The 18,306-nt window shown below is 43.0% G+C and overlaps 2 protein-coding genes across 4 annotated transcripts in view; both read left to right on the plus strand.

The window, feature by feature from the left end:
• The window catches only part of usp45 (ubiquitin specific peptidase 45), a 29,766-nt gene extending 27,905 nt beyond the window's left edge, over positions 1-1,861 (plus strand). For all 3 annotated transcript variants that reach the window (XM_011484841.4, XM_011484842.4, XM_078933772.1), the window contains exon 18: positions 25-1,861. In XM_011484841.4, coding sequence (XP_011483143.1) covers positions 25-155 — 131 coding nt within the window. In that variant the 3' untranslated portion in view covers positions 156-1,861. The remainder of the gene's footprint in view (positions 1-24) is intronic.
• A 5,337-nt stretch (positions 1,862-7,198) lies between these two features.
• Positions 7,199-17,167, plus strand: pnisr (PNN-interacting serine/arginine-rich protein). The gene is made up of 12 exons (XM_023964412.2): positions 7,199-7,321; positions 8,322-8,430; positions 9,057-9,236; positions 9,928-10,175; positions 10,469-10,631; positions 11,117-11,307; positions 12,433-12,573; positions 12,668-12,767; positions 13,283-13,336; positions 13,674-13,862; positions 14,584-15,646; positions 15,981-17,167. The coding sequence occupies exons 2-12, from the start codon at positions 8,343-8,345 to the stop codon at positions 16,012-16,014; spliced, it is 2,451 nt and encodes an 816-aa protein (XP_023820180.1). The 5' UTR covers positions 7,199-7,321; positions 8,322-8,342; the 3' UTR covers positions 16,015-17,167.
• Positions 17,168-18,306: the final 1,139 nt, after the last annotated feature.

An 18,306-nucleotide genomic window follows, 5' to 3' on the forward strand; every position in this document is an offset into this window, starting at 1 on the left:
TTTTGATCAAATGTATGTTTTTAGGTGCGAGGGACGCCAGCTGCAGCTCCCAGGGCCAGTGGGTGTACGTCAGTGATACCACTGTGCAGACAGTACCAGAGTCCAGAGTACTCAACTCTCAGGCTTACCTGCTCTTCTACGAGGAAACACTGTAAAGTGACGATTGAGACATGTCTGTTGTGCTTTCATTATCCTGTGTTACAGCCCCTCCAGCTTCTCTTACCGTGACTGAGAAAGGGTGGAGGCATGAAAAGGGAATGCTTCGACTGCTTACGCTTGCTTGATCTTTAAAAAAAGGCATGGCAAATTGTTCGAGAAGACTCAAACAAAACAATACAAGACTTTAATTTTGTTCCCTTTATTGCCCACTTGTCAGTCACATGTCTATCTGTTTAATTGGGTGTTTTGAAGAGGTTGAACAATGGCTGAGACACAGACCGCATGCTGGGATTTACTACAAACAAGCAAAAGGAAAGCATGGTAAACTGCTCCCAGCCCTCTTGATGCACATATATGTGAGAAACATAGGAATGCGTCTCCATTGTTTCATTCAGCATCTTAAATACTCTAACAGGAACGTCACGCGTTTACACAGCTATTTCCTTCTTGTTTCCTAAGATTTTCCCTTGAATGTTGAGCATCGTGGTTTTTTAGGCCGGAAAACTTGCATCACCTTTTGCAGATTTTGGGTCACTTGCAAAAGCAAGACATGAAAACTTTTGAATATATTTGGGTTTAGAGGAAAATCTGCAGCTGTGATGGCAATGCAAGCTTCTGCTGCAGCTTCTCATTAGACTGAGTCATCACTAGGAGCAAAAAACACAGAATTATTCCAGCTTTGGGTTTCCAATACCATTAGGACAGAATTGCTGCATTACAAATGATTTAGATGTGCAGGTTATTTCACAAAAGTGATGGAGATCACAATGAATGAGAGTTTAGGAAGGAGCTGCAGACCGAAATGAATCTGAAGAGGAGAAGACTCATGTTGACTTTAGAAAGTGACTATCATATAGGTTCAGTTTCATGTTCTACTTCACAACCTACTTGTTTTCCATTTGCACAGTTTGATCCATCTGAATGTATGAATGTAAGACTATCAATGCGTTTGCCAAAAACACGCTCTGCAGCTGCAAACCTGATCAGTTGTATTTGTGTTTTGTCTTTATCTTGTTCCGTCTGTACGCCTCTGAAACGCACGCAGATGCTCGTCATACCAACAAAACACCACATCTGCCTTCATTTTGCCAAACGGCTGTAACTACAGGCTCATCATCCCTGCAAATGATTCAATTCCAAATGCAATTAATATGTTTGAAAGATTAAATCTATATTGTTCATAGAAAATAAATGTCAAGGCTTTTGGCCTTACAAGGAAAAAGCTCTTTGTCAAAATGTATTTGGGTAAATGTCTTAAACTAATGTGAAAAGCTGTTTATCGGTTTCTATTAGCATATTATAGATTCAGCTCCTTTCAATTGTTTTCTGCTTAAGCTTGTTTGCCTAAACAGCAGCAAGATGAGAAAGATAAAGAGGATGAGGAGGATTTACCAGAATAAATTTAGCTTTTTTTATTTTATTTTTGAAGTAAGGATCTACTCAGTGCCTCTGCATCAGAAAGGCAAAGTATGATTAGAAGAGAACATGAGGTAAACAACTAGGTGTGGCTTTATTTATGTACAGTATGGCTTACTGTAAGCAAAAAGAGTATGAGGTTTATGTAATTTTATATACAGAAATGTATAAATCATGGTGCTTCAAATGTTTAAGATTTTCCTTTCCAGGTGTGAATACTTCAATGCTGTAATGCATCATTTGGAAGGATATAAAGGTCTAAAATAAAGGCTGTTTTGGAGCTGGATTTTGCCTCTTTCTCTGTTGAGTCTCTCAAGTGCTTGTGGGAGAAGAAAATTGTTATGTTTCCTGCTTTGGGATTTGTGTCATGCTGTTTTTAACTCTCAGCGAGATGTCTTTGACCACATCTCTGTGCTGTCACACTGTATCCCATGGTGCCACATTGGACCCATCCCAGCCCGTTATCGGGCCTGACAGGTGCAAAGGGCCGCTTCTTCAGAACATGTCGCAAACTGGTGAAGAGGAGGTGGGTGTGGAATCAGGAAAAGGGCAACGTCGAGAAACATCTCGCCACATGTCCTTCTGTTCCCACACGCTGTGACATCCCCGTCATGCAGCTGGAACGTTGGAACCAGTTGTCAGGCAGCCACCAACAAAAAAAACAGCAAATCCTTCCTGAAATGGATTTGTCTATTTTTAATAGCTTAGGGCTTCAGGACATGCTGCTCAGCCGTTTGATGTGATTTAATCTCACTTAACGAAAGGCTCCCTCCCCCTCAGGGAGACACTCGTAAGCTAATAAGATGCTGCTGAACTGTTGTTTTACCAGCATTGAAGGTTAAATCTTCTTCTTCACCATGCAAGAGGCTGTCATGCTTACCCAACACACACACAACACAGTTTCTCCTGAGTATTTCAGGGTCTGCTCCTCTCAGCTAGCACCACCACAGCTTTACACCAACAAAGTGCACTAGCGTGGTGAACAACACCAGCACATAACATTTGTAAACCAAAAAAAATGTTTTAAAGGTTTTTATGTTAGGAACAGGACGAGCTTCTTGGCATACAATAGATGTAGGTCATGATTTATGGAAAAAGATGCATCTCTCCCCACAATTTTACTTTGAAACTTCACACAGGAAGTTGCTTTAAGATGAATTTATCTGCTTATTCTGTTCATTCAAGTCATCAGTGTGTTACAGGACCAATGTATGCCGAGCCTAGACTGCCGGTACCAGAAATGCCACCAGTACTTTCTGGGAATATCACAATTCTCTGTTAAAATCTGAGCTGCGTGTTACACCATTGAGCTGGATAGTGGGGGAAATACGTCATTGCATCCCTGCAGTACTTTTACAATGAAAGTCTCAAACATGTGTTGTTCTGCATGTAATAGAACCGAAAAAAACTTTAGTTATTTCACAAAAGGGGAAATTACCTTGTTACCATATCTCTATTAAAAACAGCAGACAGATATTAAATAATTTGGAATTTCCACATTGCGGGACAAATAAAGGCTTACCTGATCTTATTTTATCATACACAAAAAATAAATAAGGATAGTTACTGTCCAATGTCTGTGAGGCACTGTAGCACTTTCTAAGTAAAGATCGACAGGAACATCTAAAAAAAATGTGAATATCATGAAAAAGTTAATTGTTTTTTGTCTTTTAAAAAATGAAACCATTTTTATTTTAAACTTTTATTTTAATAAACATTACTCATAAATTGAAGTATTCAAATCTATTGTTTGTAATGTTTATGATTGTGGCCTATACAGTTAGTCAAAACCTAAAACTATGTCCCATAAGACCGATCAAAACAACGTTTTCAGCGCAAATCTGACAACAGTCCACATATTTGCTGAAAGATTCAGGTCAGGCTTGTTTGCTAACCAAGTACAGTAGTATTATGGTCACCAATCCAGCTTTTGGTACCTTTGGTGTTGTGGACAGGTGCCAATGTCCTGCTAGAAATTAAAATCAGCAGCTCAGCTTATCAGCAGGCAGCAGCATGAAGTACTGTAGAATTTCTTGGTCGACGTCTGCAATGACTGTGGACATCAGAAGACACCAACACCTGAAGAAGACGAGGCGCTCCAAGCCATCACTGACTGTGGAAACTTCACCTCACACTGAACTTGAAGTGGTGGATTCTTTGTCTCCACTCTTCCTCCAGACTCAGAATTGATGAAAAAATAACTAAGATTTTTAAAAATTGGTTTCCTTTTTTTAAATTTTTTTGTTGCTCAACCTTTAGAAACATATTCAGCAACAACGGGATTTCTACAAATGTCGAAGAGACTTGCACATCCCTTTCTACGGCTGAAATGGTCCACTCACTTGAACAAACAACTGTTTGAAGGATTTGTTCTCTGGACTGCACGTTTCTGTTTCTTTTACAGGTGTTCAAGAGAATTTAGATCAAAACATATCGAAGGCCTCTTGGCTTTTAGCTCGTTGTGTTTTGCTTTTTTATATTGCTGAAATAGAAGCGGCTGAGATAGGGTGAAATACTCGGTGTAGAACCGCTTCTCCTCCACATCGAGAGGAGCCAATTGAGGTGGCGGGATCTATTCCGGATGCCTCCTGGACGGCTCCCTGGGGATGTGTTCCAGACACGCTGGAGAGACTATGTCTCTCGGCTGGCCTGGGAACGCCTTGGGGTACCCCCAGAGGAGCTGGAGGAAGTGACCGGGCCGAGGGAAGTTAGGGCAACTTTGCTTAGACTGCTGCTGACCCGGTCCCAGATAAGCGGAGGAAGATGGATGGATACTGCTGAAAAATCACAATGGAGATCCAGTTTTTTTAAGCAGTAAAGACTGGTGTTAGTGTTCATGTGGCAGTCATAATACAGTCTTAACAAAAGACCGCTGTACTTCAGGGGAGAATAGTTTCAGTTGAATGGATCTGAAGCAGCTTTGCCGTGGCATCAAGAAGGAAATACTTTATCTACATCTAATAACTGCCCATTTACAAAGATGATCTGCCTTAAATAAATCTGAACATGTTCATGGAACATATGCATGAACAGCTAAAGACAACCATGTAAAAAAAAAGCTATGTTGTGCAAAAACAAACCATGAAAATACAACAAACACACCAGAATAACTGTAAAAAAACCTCATTTTTTGTCAAATTATACCTTTACTTAACACAATATCCTCCTGAGAACCGAGGAAAAAAAGTGTCTTACAATTTCTGTTTTTTTGTGATTTCCTATCCATTTGGGCCTAAATAAACACCTTACAATTTTAATTTTTTTAAAAATGTTTTTTATTTTAATTTCCCAACACGTCCACTGTAGAGGACAACAGGATGATATTTCTGTGAAATTAGAAGTAAATTTGGAAAATCAGAAAAAAGGAGCAGATTAAATCTTTAGAGTGATATTCACCCAAAAAACATTAAATTTTGTTCAATAAAATTCTGCATCACTCTTTTGTTACTTGTTGGACCATCTGCTACAGAGGAAGATCGACCGGTAAATTGAGAGCTTTGCTTATTGGCTCAGCTGTCTCCTCACCACAACGGACCGATACAGAGACCGCATAACTACGGACGCTGCTCCGATCCGCCTGTCAATCTCATGCTCCTGTCTTCCCTTACTCATGGACAAGACTCCAAGATATTTAAACTTCTCCACCTGGGGCAGGGATACTCCACCCACCGAGAGATGGCAAACTACCTTTCTTTGGTCGAGAACCATGGCCTCAGATTTAGCTGTGCTGACCCTCATCCCGGCCATTTCACACTCTACCACAAACCACTCCAATGCACGCTGGAGGTCCCGGCTTAATGAAGCCAACAGGACAACATCATCTGCAAAGAGCAGAGATGAAACCCTATGGTCCCCAAACCAGACCCCCTCCGGCCCCTGCCTGTGCCCTAGAAATTCTGTCCATAAAAACTATGAACAGAACCGGTGATAAAAGGCAGACCTGCTGGACTACAACGTGCACGTGGGAACAGGTTTGACTTACTGCCGGCTCTGCGAACCAAGGTCTTGCTCCGGTCATGCAGAGACCAGACAGCCCTCAGTAAGGCTCCCCGGACCCCATACTCCCATAGCACCCTCCACAGGATACGGGGGACGGACGTGGTCGAACGCCTTCTCGAAATCCACAAAACACATCTGGACTGAATGAGCAAACTCCCGCATTCCCTCCAGCACCCTAGAGAGGGTGTAGAGCTGTTATACTGTTCCACGACCAGGACGGAAACCTAACTGTTGTTCCTGGATCTGAGGTTCGACTATCGGACTGACTGTCTTCTCCAGTACTGTGGCCTATAGACTTTCCTAGAGAGGCTGAGGAGTGTGATTCCCCGGTAGTTGGAACAAAACTAGATCAAAAACAGATCCTCAAAAATGTTATCAATGTACTGGGAAAAGTACGACTTTGGCGTCATCTTGTTAGGCAGGGCGCCCTGCTAGCACAGGTGTAAACCTCTTATGATGGACGTTTAAAAAACACAAAAAAATCAAGTAATTTAAAAAAATAACAGTTATTTCTTCCTGAATCTCATCCTTTTTATCATCTGAAAGCTCCAAATCTGAATCTTCTCCGACTATCTGGTATAGAATCCTCTCTGCTTCACTTTTTTCTCCAAAAACCATGTGCAGTCATTAAATACATTAAAATGGTCCCGGTGTCCACTACAGTGGACATTCATTAATTGCCTGCTGTTTTAAAACTGAAAACATGAAACTTTTTTCAGATCTAAAAATATTGTTCCTAACATGTTTATGACCAAGAATATATATAATTATCATTGTAAATAAAAGGAATAGATACAGAATAATTGACTTGCCTTTCACCTTTCCATAAAATTAGGTAAATGGCATGGAAGCCATCTTTGTAGATGTAAAACTTAAAGTTCCCAGCATGCAAACTCATCACATGACACATCAATGGAAAGCCCAGGATGTCCTCTACAGAGTACAATAGGATTTGGAAAGGCATCTCTTAATTCCTTAGAAATATACAGGTAAACAAAATGTCCATTATAGAGGACATAAGTGAATGGGCCGGGTCTCAGGCAGATATTACATGTTAAAATAAATGTCATCTTAGTGTGGTTGGAAGAGGCATAAATAATTCGTGTTGTATTTTACATCTACACCTGTATGAACAGCTACAGTCGTATTTGAGATGACTTGGAGGTGTCAAAAACACCATAGACTTCCCTAGCATCAGATGAATGCATCACATGACTTTCATGCATTTTTAATTTCAGCTGTCATCACATTGCATGGTGCTTTTACGTACTCCTTCTAATCTTGGAAATCTTAATGAAGACACATTGAAACAGATCGTTTGCTACCATAGCTTGCAGCGTTCCAGTATCTTGTTTATGGGTCAAATATGTTGCTCTTATAGAAATAAAAAATCAATTGAATTATTATATGGCAATAAAAACACAACACTGGTGCAATGGATCCAGCACTTTCCTCAATAACACTCTACAGTTATTCGACATCGTTTTTTTGGTTAAATATTGAAAATATGTTGTGCAAAATGGGAAAAACAGACATAAATCTTCCGGACAATGATTTTTGATGAAATCACGACCTACTTGAGTCGAAATGTTGCAGTTTTTGCGCCCACAACTCCTAAACAAATAAAATTCCAAACTGTCTTTGAAGGCACCACGGCTGCGTTTCACTGTTCCTCCAAGCGGCTCTCCGTTGCAGCCATTTTGGTTTGGACCCGCAGCTCTGGGAGAGAAACTAACTTGGAGAAAAGGTTGGAGTCATGTAATTCACAATCAAATGCTGGATCCCAAACATCTACAGCATTTCTCCATGTCAGGGGTTTAGGCGCACTGGCACATTTGAATGTTAGATGACGTCAGGGTTGAACTGCAGGCTCTAAAGCCTCGTTTTGCTATGATTAGCATAGGTTAGCTTGGGTGAGCTTCCGTAGCTCACAAACCTGGGGCTGTCTTTGAGGCTAGCTCTTCACTGGTTCAGATTTTTGGTTCACATGTTAATAATTACATGATCTGGTACAGCACGACGTCTGTTTCCACCTCTGCTCAAAGTAAAAAGGATTTCATCCAACATCTGCTTGCTGCTAGCATTGACGTTAGCTCTGCTCGTGCCGTGGTTTGCAGGAAGAATCTGACCCCAAAGCGTAGCTAACGTCCCTCCTATATCACGTATTATTTTATTTTCCTATTCGATTTGAAAAGTTGTGTCTAAAAAAGACCAGACGGGGACTTTGTTTTGTTGCAAATGTGACTCGTGTTTGCGTTCTTTCTCTGAACGTGTCGGGATTTGTCGCTAAAATAAAGATGGGGGAGGGCCGCCGAAGAATTGAAAGGGCGGAATGAATATATTATGTATTTAGACTTATGAAGCAGGCTGAGAAAGTACAAACTATATTTTTATTGAGCTTGCAGCATTCTTTTTGAGAACCTTTTCATGAGACCCGAAATGAGCCTTTTCCAATTATGAATTCTTCTCTAAACCAACAGATTGATTGACAGTTGAATTAGTTTGATGTCCGAACACAAAATAGGAGAACTTTTATTTTGAAAATCCTCTTTCCTTTTACTTTCCAACCAGGCCTTTTGAAGTGTGTTTTTACTCTGTAAATCAAAGGTTATTCTGACCTCGTTGTTGAACTGCATGCCATTAAGAGTTTAGATCAGATTAAACTTAAAAGTAGCTTTTCCCTTTATATGCGTTTAGTCTCTGAAGTACATTTATTACAGTTGGAACAAATCATCCTGATGTTGCAGGTGAGATCGCAGAAAGGAGTGATGTGGGACCAAGGAGGACAGCCTTGGCCACAGTGGCCTCTGAGCCAACAGCAGTGGATGCAGTCTTTCCAGCATCAGCACGATCCAGGTCAGTGCATGTAGAAGATGTTACGTATTCTTTGTCTGTGTCCAAATTCCCACCCTAACCCCTACATAGTGCACTGTATAGTGTGTTCTCCATTTTGTAGTGCCGGAATCGGAATCTACAATTCTAAAATCGAGTGCCCTAGAAGTTTCCCCGGAGTGTCTGTGAAAAACCAGTGTGGATCGATGCTCACTAGATCGGCAAATATAGACCACAATGCATTGGGTCTGAACAATTTTTACCAAAAGAAATTCTTAAAATTTCTTTTTTTTTTTTTTAATAAATCATCAATGTTTTCATCTTCAGAAGGCAGTGGATGCAAAAATAGTCGCCACAAAACGCTTATATTAATGAGATATTAACTTTTGAGACTTTGATGACGTCAAATCCACCGTTTAAAAAAAATAGCATGGTGTCCAAATTGCTGTTAAAATTCAGAGGACTACATAGTACCGCACTGTATAGTTTTTAGTAGTTAGGGGTTAGCGTGGGAATTCGAACACAGCCTTTGTCTATATTTTTGTTCCCCCCAAAGCCAGAGTGCATTTACTGCGCAGCCGGGGTTGGGAAACGCACAGAAAATCAATGTTTACATTTAAAGCCTCTTTGTGGTTGTCCGATTCATTTAGGTCAAGTTGACTGGGCTGCTCTGGCCCAGGCTTGGATAGCCCAGAAGGAATCAACAGGACCTCCACAGCATAACGTTCAGCCCAACGGCCAGGACATCCCGAGCGTTGAACCACCTGTTGGGCAGAGTAACCATGGAACCTTTCAGGGGGAACCACCGTTCAGCCGAGCGTGGCAGCCAGGTACAGACCTGGATTGGCACCCCCACCCCACCCCTTACACGCTACAGATATAAGGAAGAAGCAGACATGAAAACTCCCTTTCAAATCACAGCAGGTCACATGTGCCGAAATTTAAAGCAACAGTATGCAGCAGCTACTACTAGTTAAAACGAAATGGATTTCTGCTGGATTTTTCGTTTGATAAAATCAAATATGGTGCAAGATGTGTAGCATGAGTAAATCTGTCAGTTATTACATCATTTAATTTATTTGACCAACCAAAAAGGAGTTTTCGTGTTGAAATGTCATATTGAGCGCTTCTTGATCACTCTTTAAGGCATCGTAGCCGCTAAAGGAAGAACTGGATAGGAAGTTTAGCACATCAGTGAAGTTCCTTGTTTGCTGCGGCACAACAGAATTGGTACTAAATTTTCTTAGTTTTATTCTGAAAAAGCACATTGAAATTGGGGTATTTTTGTTGCAGCAACCCTTGTAAGAATGTTATTCAAAGTATTAACTAACCCAGATGATAATTTAGTCTGAGAAGACATGTAAATGTGGTTAGTAGGCCACAGAGTTCCCATCATTCACTCAAAAATGTGTCTGTTCAAACTACTACTTCTAAGCACAAACTATATAGAGCAAGAACTTATGTATGGATAAAACAGATGTATTTGTTATTTTGTGCTTATATTACTTTATTGATTGACAGAGTGGGGAATCCATGGTCAGCCCCCGCAGCCCCCGCCTCCCCCGCCCCCGGACCAGGCCTGGATCCCCCCAGTGTCTGCACCGATCGATGTGGTAAACCCCAGAGAGGACAGCAGCAGCCAGGACGGCGTGGAGTTCAACTCAGAAACCCACCACGGGGTTTACCCCCCCCAGAACAGCCATGGGTACGGGGCACAGCCCGAAAGCTTCACCGTGGCCCCCATGGCCATGAACCAGTTTGACTATCAGGTATGCGGTTCTACAGATTGAAGCTTTTTGCTGTTACTTTGACTGCAGAGTAACAGAAGACGGTCCAGTCCAAACAAACAGCTGGATCCTGCATCGAAGTGCACTAGTCACTTCATGCTTGGATGTTGGCTGTTCTCGGCATACTTTGCCTTTTAGTTCTGTATTTGTAGGTGTTTCAGCCAGAATGATCAATGTTGAGCATCATCTTTTAAAACTTTTCCCTGTAGTTGTTGCAGGAGGGGAGGAAACGGTATTTGAACATGTTGTAACTCCCGGTCTGTGCTCTTCCCCAGCACGGAGCTGCATCGTCCTTCACCCCCACTCCCTCAGGTTTTCCGTCCCAATACTGGCAAGGACCTTCGCAGAACAGGCGAGAAGCTCGACCCCCCGGCTTTAGAGAGCGGCCCAGATCCCCCATCCAGCTGCCCGTCAAAGCGGAGGTCCCAGCACCGCTTGGTGAGCCTGAGTTTGAGAAGAAACAAGAAAGATCTCTCTTGTTTTTATTTTTACGTTGTTGTATTTTTTTACTCTGCCCATTAAATCCCTCTTTACTTAATCGACTTTGGGTTTTGGGTAAATATTGTTTGCTGACTTTTGATGAATCCAAGTATCTATCTGCTTGTCAGCTAGCAGGACAGTTTTGAAGCTGGCTGAGACGAGTAGAACTCTGATCAAAGACAAAATATGATCAGAGATTTGGGGATAAAACTTATCCAGCCTTTTTCTTTGAATTGACATTTTGGGAATCAATTTGAAGTTTTTCATCTAAGTCAATCATTTTCTTATTGTCTTGTTAAACATCTGGCGATGTTTGTTGAGGAATGAGAGCAAAGCTCATTTCAAAGTTGCTGCTTGACAGACAGCATGAGGCAGTTTACAGTTGGAGTTCTGATGAATGGGTCTGGAACGTTCTGATCATTTGTTTGTTGCCTTTATCTCAGATGCAGTGAAAAGACGCACCCTTCCAGCCTGGATCAGAGAGGGCCTTGAAAAGATGGACCGGGAGAAGCAGAGGAAGCTGGAGCGGGAGCGAATGGAGAAGGAACGGGCAGAAATGGCAAAGGACACAAGCAAAGCGCACAACGCTGATGAAGCAGGAGACGGGCCGCGCATGCCACGCAGAAGCAAATTTGTTAGTATCATTTTTCTAAAAGCAGGTTTTCCTCGTTAGCTTTGTTATTTTGTTCACACCAAACGTGATTGGCGCGCCGGGCGCAGCTAGTTTCAGTCTTGAGACACTCCTTATGTGCGTTAGAAAGTACGCTACGGTATAGCCTGTTGCGCTGAATACAAAAAACTCGTATTGTTGAGCAAAATTCCATCAGAAATGTTTTAGACGTTTTGGATGAGGAGGGATCGGTGACGGGCGTTCTTCAGCCGTGGGAGTGGGGCGTTCTGTGTATTTGCAGGTGTCTCTTGTCCCAGGAACCGCTCTCTGACCCATCTTTGGAGGTGGTCTCTGTGCGTTTCCAATCGGCCTGAGCTTCGGTTCTGAATATAAGCAACTGAACCAAACGGCCACCGTCGCTGGTGGTCACGTGATATAAACAGTTTAGGAAAGAGGCAAAGAAAGAGACGCAGACAAATGTAAAGCAACGACTTTTATTTCATTAAGACAGAAAAAAAGGGTCCAACTGTTAATCAGTTAGAATGTTTATGTCAACACAGCTGAAAACGCTTCTTACATGCTTTTCTGTGTCTCGTAACACGGCTGATGTCATCCTAAAAGCTACGATGTAGTTCCTAACCCAATTCTCTTAAATACAATGCCATAACACCACAACCATGAGACACAGAAACTCATTAAAATGTGCTTGGATGACTGCAGACTCATTAAAACAACTTTTAACGTGATCCACATTGCTTCTCACTGTTTTCCTGACAATCTACATGTCATAAACACTTATCAGCGTACCTTTTTAGCTGTCTTCTTGCAGTAACCGCCCTGCAGCGTGACTCCACCGGACACAAAAGCAGAAAAAAGTCTGACGGTCATACAGGCGTTTAAAATTGCTCGGTGAAATATTACGTTTGAATCAGGACTTCCATAATTTCTGTCTCTAGTTGCTTTGCCCCGCCCTCGTAATTCCTGACCAATGACTGAAGAGGTGATTAGTCACAGGGTTTGTTTACAAGAAGCTTTGGGTCGAATCAGGAAAGGCCGCTGGACGGCAGTCTGAACACAGATCAAACCCAAGGTTCAGGACTAGATCCCAGTCTGAATGCACCCTTTTTTGTTTTGTGAAAACGTTATCAGGACAGTGATGATGAGGGAAATGAAGACGTGGAGAAAGAGGAAAAGCCCCCCGTGAAAAGAGAATTTGCTGTGCGCTCACCGTCCCCTCCTGCAGAGGACAGTGAACCGGAACTGACTGAGGACTTGAAGGAAGAAGTGCTGGTCAGTGCGTTCTCTGCATTCAAGCAAACGGCTTCACTCAAAAAAATCCTAATGAATGTAAGCTTTTACATTTTTTTATTAAACCTTCTTATAGATGGGCATCACCAAAACCCTCCTGACAGAAATCCTGCTTGGAGTCACGAACGAAGAGATTCTGAGCGTGGCCCGAGAGACGCACAGGAAAGCCACCCGAGGTCTGCTCTCCTCTGTTCATACATCTAAGCTTGTCATCAGCACACATTGATTGAGTCTGGAGAGAATCTAAAATGCACACATAACCATTTAATGTCCTGTAACGGTGGACATTTGAGACATAAACGTGGGAGTTTTTCCAACCATTCTCTGCTAATGCATCAGAGAGCTTTTCCAGTGTTTGGGATGCTCCAATGGTTGGGACTGACTAAAGTCTCAGCATTGACTCTGACTGCCTCTGGCCTCCGCTCAAAGGGACTGTGCATTAGTGCAGAGTGGTTCTCTCTGTCCCACTGTATGACTTGGATTGTGTGACAGAAGCTTGTTTGTTAACCCTCTCTCTTTTCTCCCAATTTTTTTCCCCCCATTTTGTTTTTCTCTTGTGACCGATGGCAGCGTTTGTGAACATTGCTTTTACCTGTGACCCCCCCCCCCCCCTTCTCTAGCGGCTCTTGCCTTTGAGACAGTGGCAGTATGTGTTTTAACATGTTGTTCCTGTTGTTGATGTGAATCAAAGCACCTGCAAAACAGCTGGCACAGTCAAGTGCACTGGCTTCTCTGACCGGCCTCAGTGAGTATTCCTTTTTCTATTGCTGGGGGGGCGGGGCGGGGGCTATTTTGAATTTGTGGTCTGGTGTTAGCAGGGACAAAGACGAGTTTCTCAGCTCATGCCACTCAAATACAAGACTTTCATTAGGGGGAAAACATTCTGATGTTCATTTTCACGAGCATGCCTTCAGTAATTGATGCCTACTCATGTTTAAAGCTACATGTATGATCTTTGTATGAGATTTAGTGCCTTTCATGGAAACCTTGAGTTGGGATGAAGGGGTTTCGTGGCAAAACCTGACTGTAAGAATCGCTGTGACTCCCTTCCATTCAACAACCTGGGGGCTCTGTTGTGGCAGGCGGCCTCGGCGACTACGGGTCCGATGAAAGCGAGGACGAGGACGTCGTCCAGGGTTCTGAGTCCTCGGATACAGACGATGAAGAGTTGCACCACAGGATCCAAGAGAAGCAGGATGCTTTCCGCCGCAAGGAGCGAGAGATGCAGCAACTTCAGGACAAACAAGCACAAGAGGCTCTTCTAGCCCGTGGTGAGTTCTGTTTGGGATCTTTCCACAACCTAAAAGTTTTATCAAAGATTTTTAATGTGAAGTTTTTTGGTTTTAAAGTCCCACTCCTTTTCATCGGTTGTGAAAGTGTTTCCAGTGGTCTTTAAATTAGGATTAGGCCATTTTTAGCCTAAATCATAGTTTCTGTAGAGCAGCAGTAGCTCATTAGAAATTCACCTCTAAATCGTGGGTGGGACCATTGGGGCAGAGCAACCCCGCCCTCCCTTCCCATTACCCATAACTGAGCTGTCAGTTTACCTGCTCCTCTGCTAGCTTCCAGCCTCCTCCCCAACTAACATTAGCGGTGCAACAAAAATGGTGATCAGTATCAGAGCTTTCCAGCCGTACAGTTTGGATCCAGTTTCCAGCTCAGACGAGGAAAACAAAGACGTTCATGGATCTATGTGTCTGACAGTGGATGATCAGAATGTAGCGGAGCAGGAAGCTTGTGGCCCTCCGTGCGTGTTTACTATGTAAAGAAATATTCAGAAATGCTATTTAAAGCTTAATGTCCCTTATGTCTGTCCTCCATCGCCCAATGCCACTAGAACACGTTAAAAACCCCATTTTCATCGGAGTGGGTCTTGAAACGCTTTAAATGTTTCCATTTAATGCACAGAATAAATTGAAACATGACTAAAGATGGAGTATGCGATGCAGCATTTTGATGTTTTTAACTGTTGATCTCTGTTCTGTTCCCCAGAGGAGATGGTGAAGGAAAGATTAAGCAAGGAAAGGGGGGACTATGATGAGGGCCATTCAGACAACCCACACAAACAGGAAGTGAAGGACAGGGAGGCTGAGGCCGGGGCAGACAGGCGTAGGTCCCGCAGTGAGAGGGAGGGCAGTGAGGTGAAGCACTCGGGCAGGGCAAAGGATCAGGCCGGCCGAGGCAGAAGCGATTCTCCGGCCAACGGCCAAAGCAGCAGCTCCCGCTCCACCTCCAGCCGCAGCAGCTCGCCGTCTTCCTCTTCGTCCTCTTCTTCCACATCGTCCTCTCGTAGCTCATCGCGTTCTTCCTCTCCACCGAGGAAGAGGAGACGGAGTCGGTCCTCTTCCCCCCGCAAGGCTCGCCGCCGCAGTCGGAGCCGCAGCACGCACAGGCATCGCAGTGAGAAGGGGAGGGGCAGGAGGCGGGACAGCGCCGAGCGCTCAGGGCGCCACAAGAAAGACCGCAGTGACTCCAGGGAGCGCAGGAGGGGAAGGAGCAGGTCCAGGTCTAGATCCAGAGGCAGGGGCAGGGCCAGAGACAGCCGCAGCCGCAGCAGAGACAGGGGGAGGGACAAGGACAGGAAGAGGAGCAGGGAGTGCAGGGACAGCAGCCAGAGCCGCAGCAGCAAGCACAAGCAGAGGGCCTCCAGCAAAGACAGGGACAAGAGGAGGGAGAGGAGTCGAAGCCAGGACAAGAAAAAGAGGGACAGGGATGCAGAGAAAAAGAAGGAGAAGCCCAAGGCTAGAGAGAAGGAAAAGGGAAGCTCCGCGGGCGCAGAGGAAAACGGTAAATCAAAGAAAAAGAAAGAGAGCGACTCGCGCACAGACTCGCAACGAGACAAGTTGTCTCTGCAAGACAGCAAGTCCAGCAAGAAGGGCTCCAGCAAGGCTAGTAAGAGGCACTCAGACTCTGATTCCAGTAGATCCCCCACCCCGGAAGTTAGCAAAGAAAAGAAATCTAAGAAATCCAAACGTAGTCGTTCAAGGTCGACGGAAAAATCTCACAAGTCTGGTAAGAAGGCAAGCCGCAAACACAAGTCTAAGTCGCGATCAAGGTAGTATTCGTTTTTTTCCTCTCTCTTTACTCACTATATGTCTGTTGTGTGTCTTTTAATCTAAGAGTTGAGAACATTTGCAGCCATATATGCTGATCTCTTTAAAGTCAGATATGATGCAACAAAGAGCTTTATTTCCCATGTTTGGAGCAAATTTAGACTTAAAAAAATGCAAATGTTTACCGTGTACTTGAGTGACGGCTGCCTCAGGAATGCAGAGAGAACTAACCTCCACAGTGTTGTGTTGGGCTCTTGATGTGCCTCTCTGTTTTTGTGTGTAGCGTGTTGTGAAAGTGTGTGTTTCGTTAACGCCGTTCCCACGCTTCTCTTCCAGGTCAGCCTCCCCTCCCCGTCGTAGCAGACGCTGAGGAGCACAGTCTAAGGCCAGATCTGTGCACCTAACCATTTTAATTCCATGAGTTGAGCAGGCTTGTCTCATTATAGAGGCAGTTGTGTAGGTGAACACCCCTTCATTCATTCTTTTACTGTAAATATGTTCTTTTTAAAGCGTGACTGAAAAACATTTTGAATGGTGGTCTTCTTTATGCAAAGTAGAAGAACAGACGCTACCAACTGAAGCTGCCGTTAACTAAACGTGGCAGGATTATCTTCCACACACGCACACACACACACACACACACACACCCACACACACACACACACACACACACAATCTATTGTAAGATGTCCAATAAAATTGTTTGTTCACCGTTTTGTCTTATTATCCGTTTGATCTTACTCGCTTAAAAGCAAAAGCTTTTCCCAGGGGGCTGCAGCACTGTACGCATCACTTCACCAGGACTACAGTACCCATAATGCTCCATCAATCCATCATGCAGTGCAGCTTAGTAGTTTTCTAAAGACAAATATTTTGACAGGTTTTTGAGCGCCTGTACCACAGAAAAGCCATTTGAGCTCAGTAGGCAGCATTCATTCACAGAGTGGATTTTAAGGTGGACTGTGTATTATTGAACAAGGACTTTAAGGTGGTCCAAAAATACAGTAAGGGCCACAAAATGAGCTGTAGTTTAATTTTAGTTTTAGATTTCCAATTTTCTGGCACCTACAACTCTTAACAGTATATATATTTTTTGTAATCGCTGCTAATGTCACACTACCTACAACTACATTTGATGCATTGAGATGCGATACTAGGTGTCTTTTATTTTGAAAAGAAGTCTGAAAATTCGACTTGGATGGCTCTTTAAATGTTGAAGGTTGCAGACCCCCGGGCCCTCTTGAGTTCATGGTTTAACGTAAGCAGCACAGCATGTCTGCAACACCTTCAAACGTGAGCTTTCAGGCATTTTGCTGCATTAGTGGATTCTGAAAGCCTCCTCCAAAATGTGTCTAGATATCGCTCTGTCGGCTCTGCTTCCTCTGATCAAAAGACTCCAAAGAGCAGAATTCTGGACGTCATTGTTTTCACTTTTTCCTTTTTAGACCACTACCTAGAAGTTATCCCGTGTTTATGTTTACTGTGAAGAATTTTAGTATTAAAAGGATTTGGGTAAAACTTTAGATTTTAGAAAATCATTTCACTGACAACTGGATTTCATCTCACGGACACGCATGCAGAAATCAACAGCTGGGATTGTTTTCACTGCAGGCGTCTTGCTAATGCAAAGAGTTTGTCCAAACACTATACACCAAACTCATGAGGTACAAGACAGCCGGTTCAAAAATAAAAGCTGTCTTCTTCCTGTTAGTACAATAAAACGTTCAGAAATAATATGAAGTAAAGATGAGAGAATAAACCTGCTTTAAAGTCAAGTATTTGTTTCTTTAAGTCTTAAACAGCCATTTTGTCCTTAGGAATAGAGAATTTGTGTGTATGGGGTGGGGGGGTGTGGGGTTAGAAATGTACACGTATAGCCCGTATAAAAATCCAGCAGTAGATATTGTGGCATGAGCTTGTTGTCCAGCAAGGGGTAGAGTGCAGAATTCAGGAGGGAACCACAATGGTTTGGTTGTGGGTGGAACCAGAATCTGGACTCCAGCTGCTGTTGATGCTCCCTGATGACGTCATAGGGACGAGGATGGATTATCTTCTGATGCTTTACTGTTGAATCACAAAGAGAAAGCAACAATAGTTTAGCTTCTACTTGCCATTTCTTTTAAATATTTAAGTCCTCAATTATAAACGATTGAAGAGACCTAAACAGAGATAACAACACTATGGATTCTAAAGCCTCAGAGAAGAAATCCTGATGCTAGAAATAAGCAGCTGTTGTGTTAATGACCCATAAAGGATTACAGAGAACTTAGTGTGTGATCGCCTGCTGAGGCCATTTAACATTGAAACAGGTGACATTTATTTCTTTATTCAATCATAAAGCCAGTGAACAACACAAAATAATACAAAATACCCAGAGGGTTGAAGTATAAAGCTCATATTTTCCTTTGATTCTACTACCCACCCAAAGCACCAATGAAGGAAAAAGACAGAATCACCAGAATACACATAGATTTATATTTAAATATCTTTTTAAAGTCAGGAAATAAGTCTACAGGTAAATATTTGCTCAGTTTCACGAATGCAAATGGTTCCCACAACAGAAACCTTTCAGGCTTCAGTGTAGCAAATCTTTGCCTCTACAATTGTCTGCATTTTAAATTAAATGTAGTGTTTCTCAACAATATTTGCAATTGTTTTCTTC

The sequence above is a fragment of the Oryzias latipes genome, chromosome 16 (genome assembly GCF_053564925.1).
Source record: "Oryzias latipes strain Hd-rR chromosome 16, Olatipes_Hd-rR_3.1".
Taxonomy (NCBI): domain Eukaryota; kingdom Metazoa; phylum Chordata; class Actinopteri; order Beloniformes; family Adrianichthyidae; genus Oryzias; species Oryzias latipes.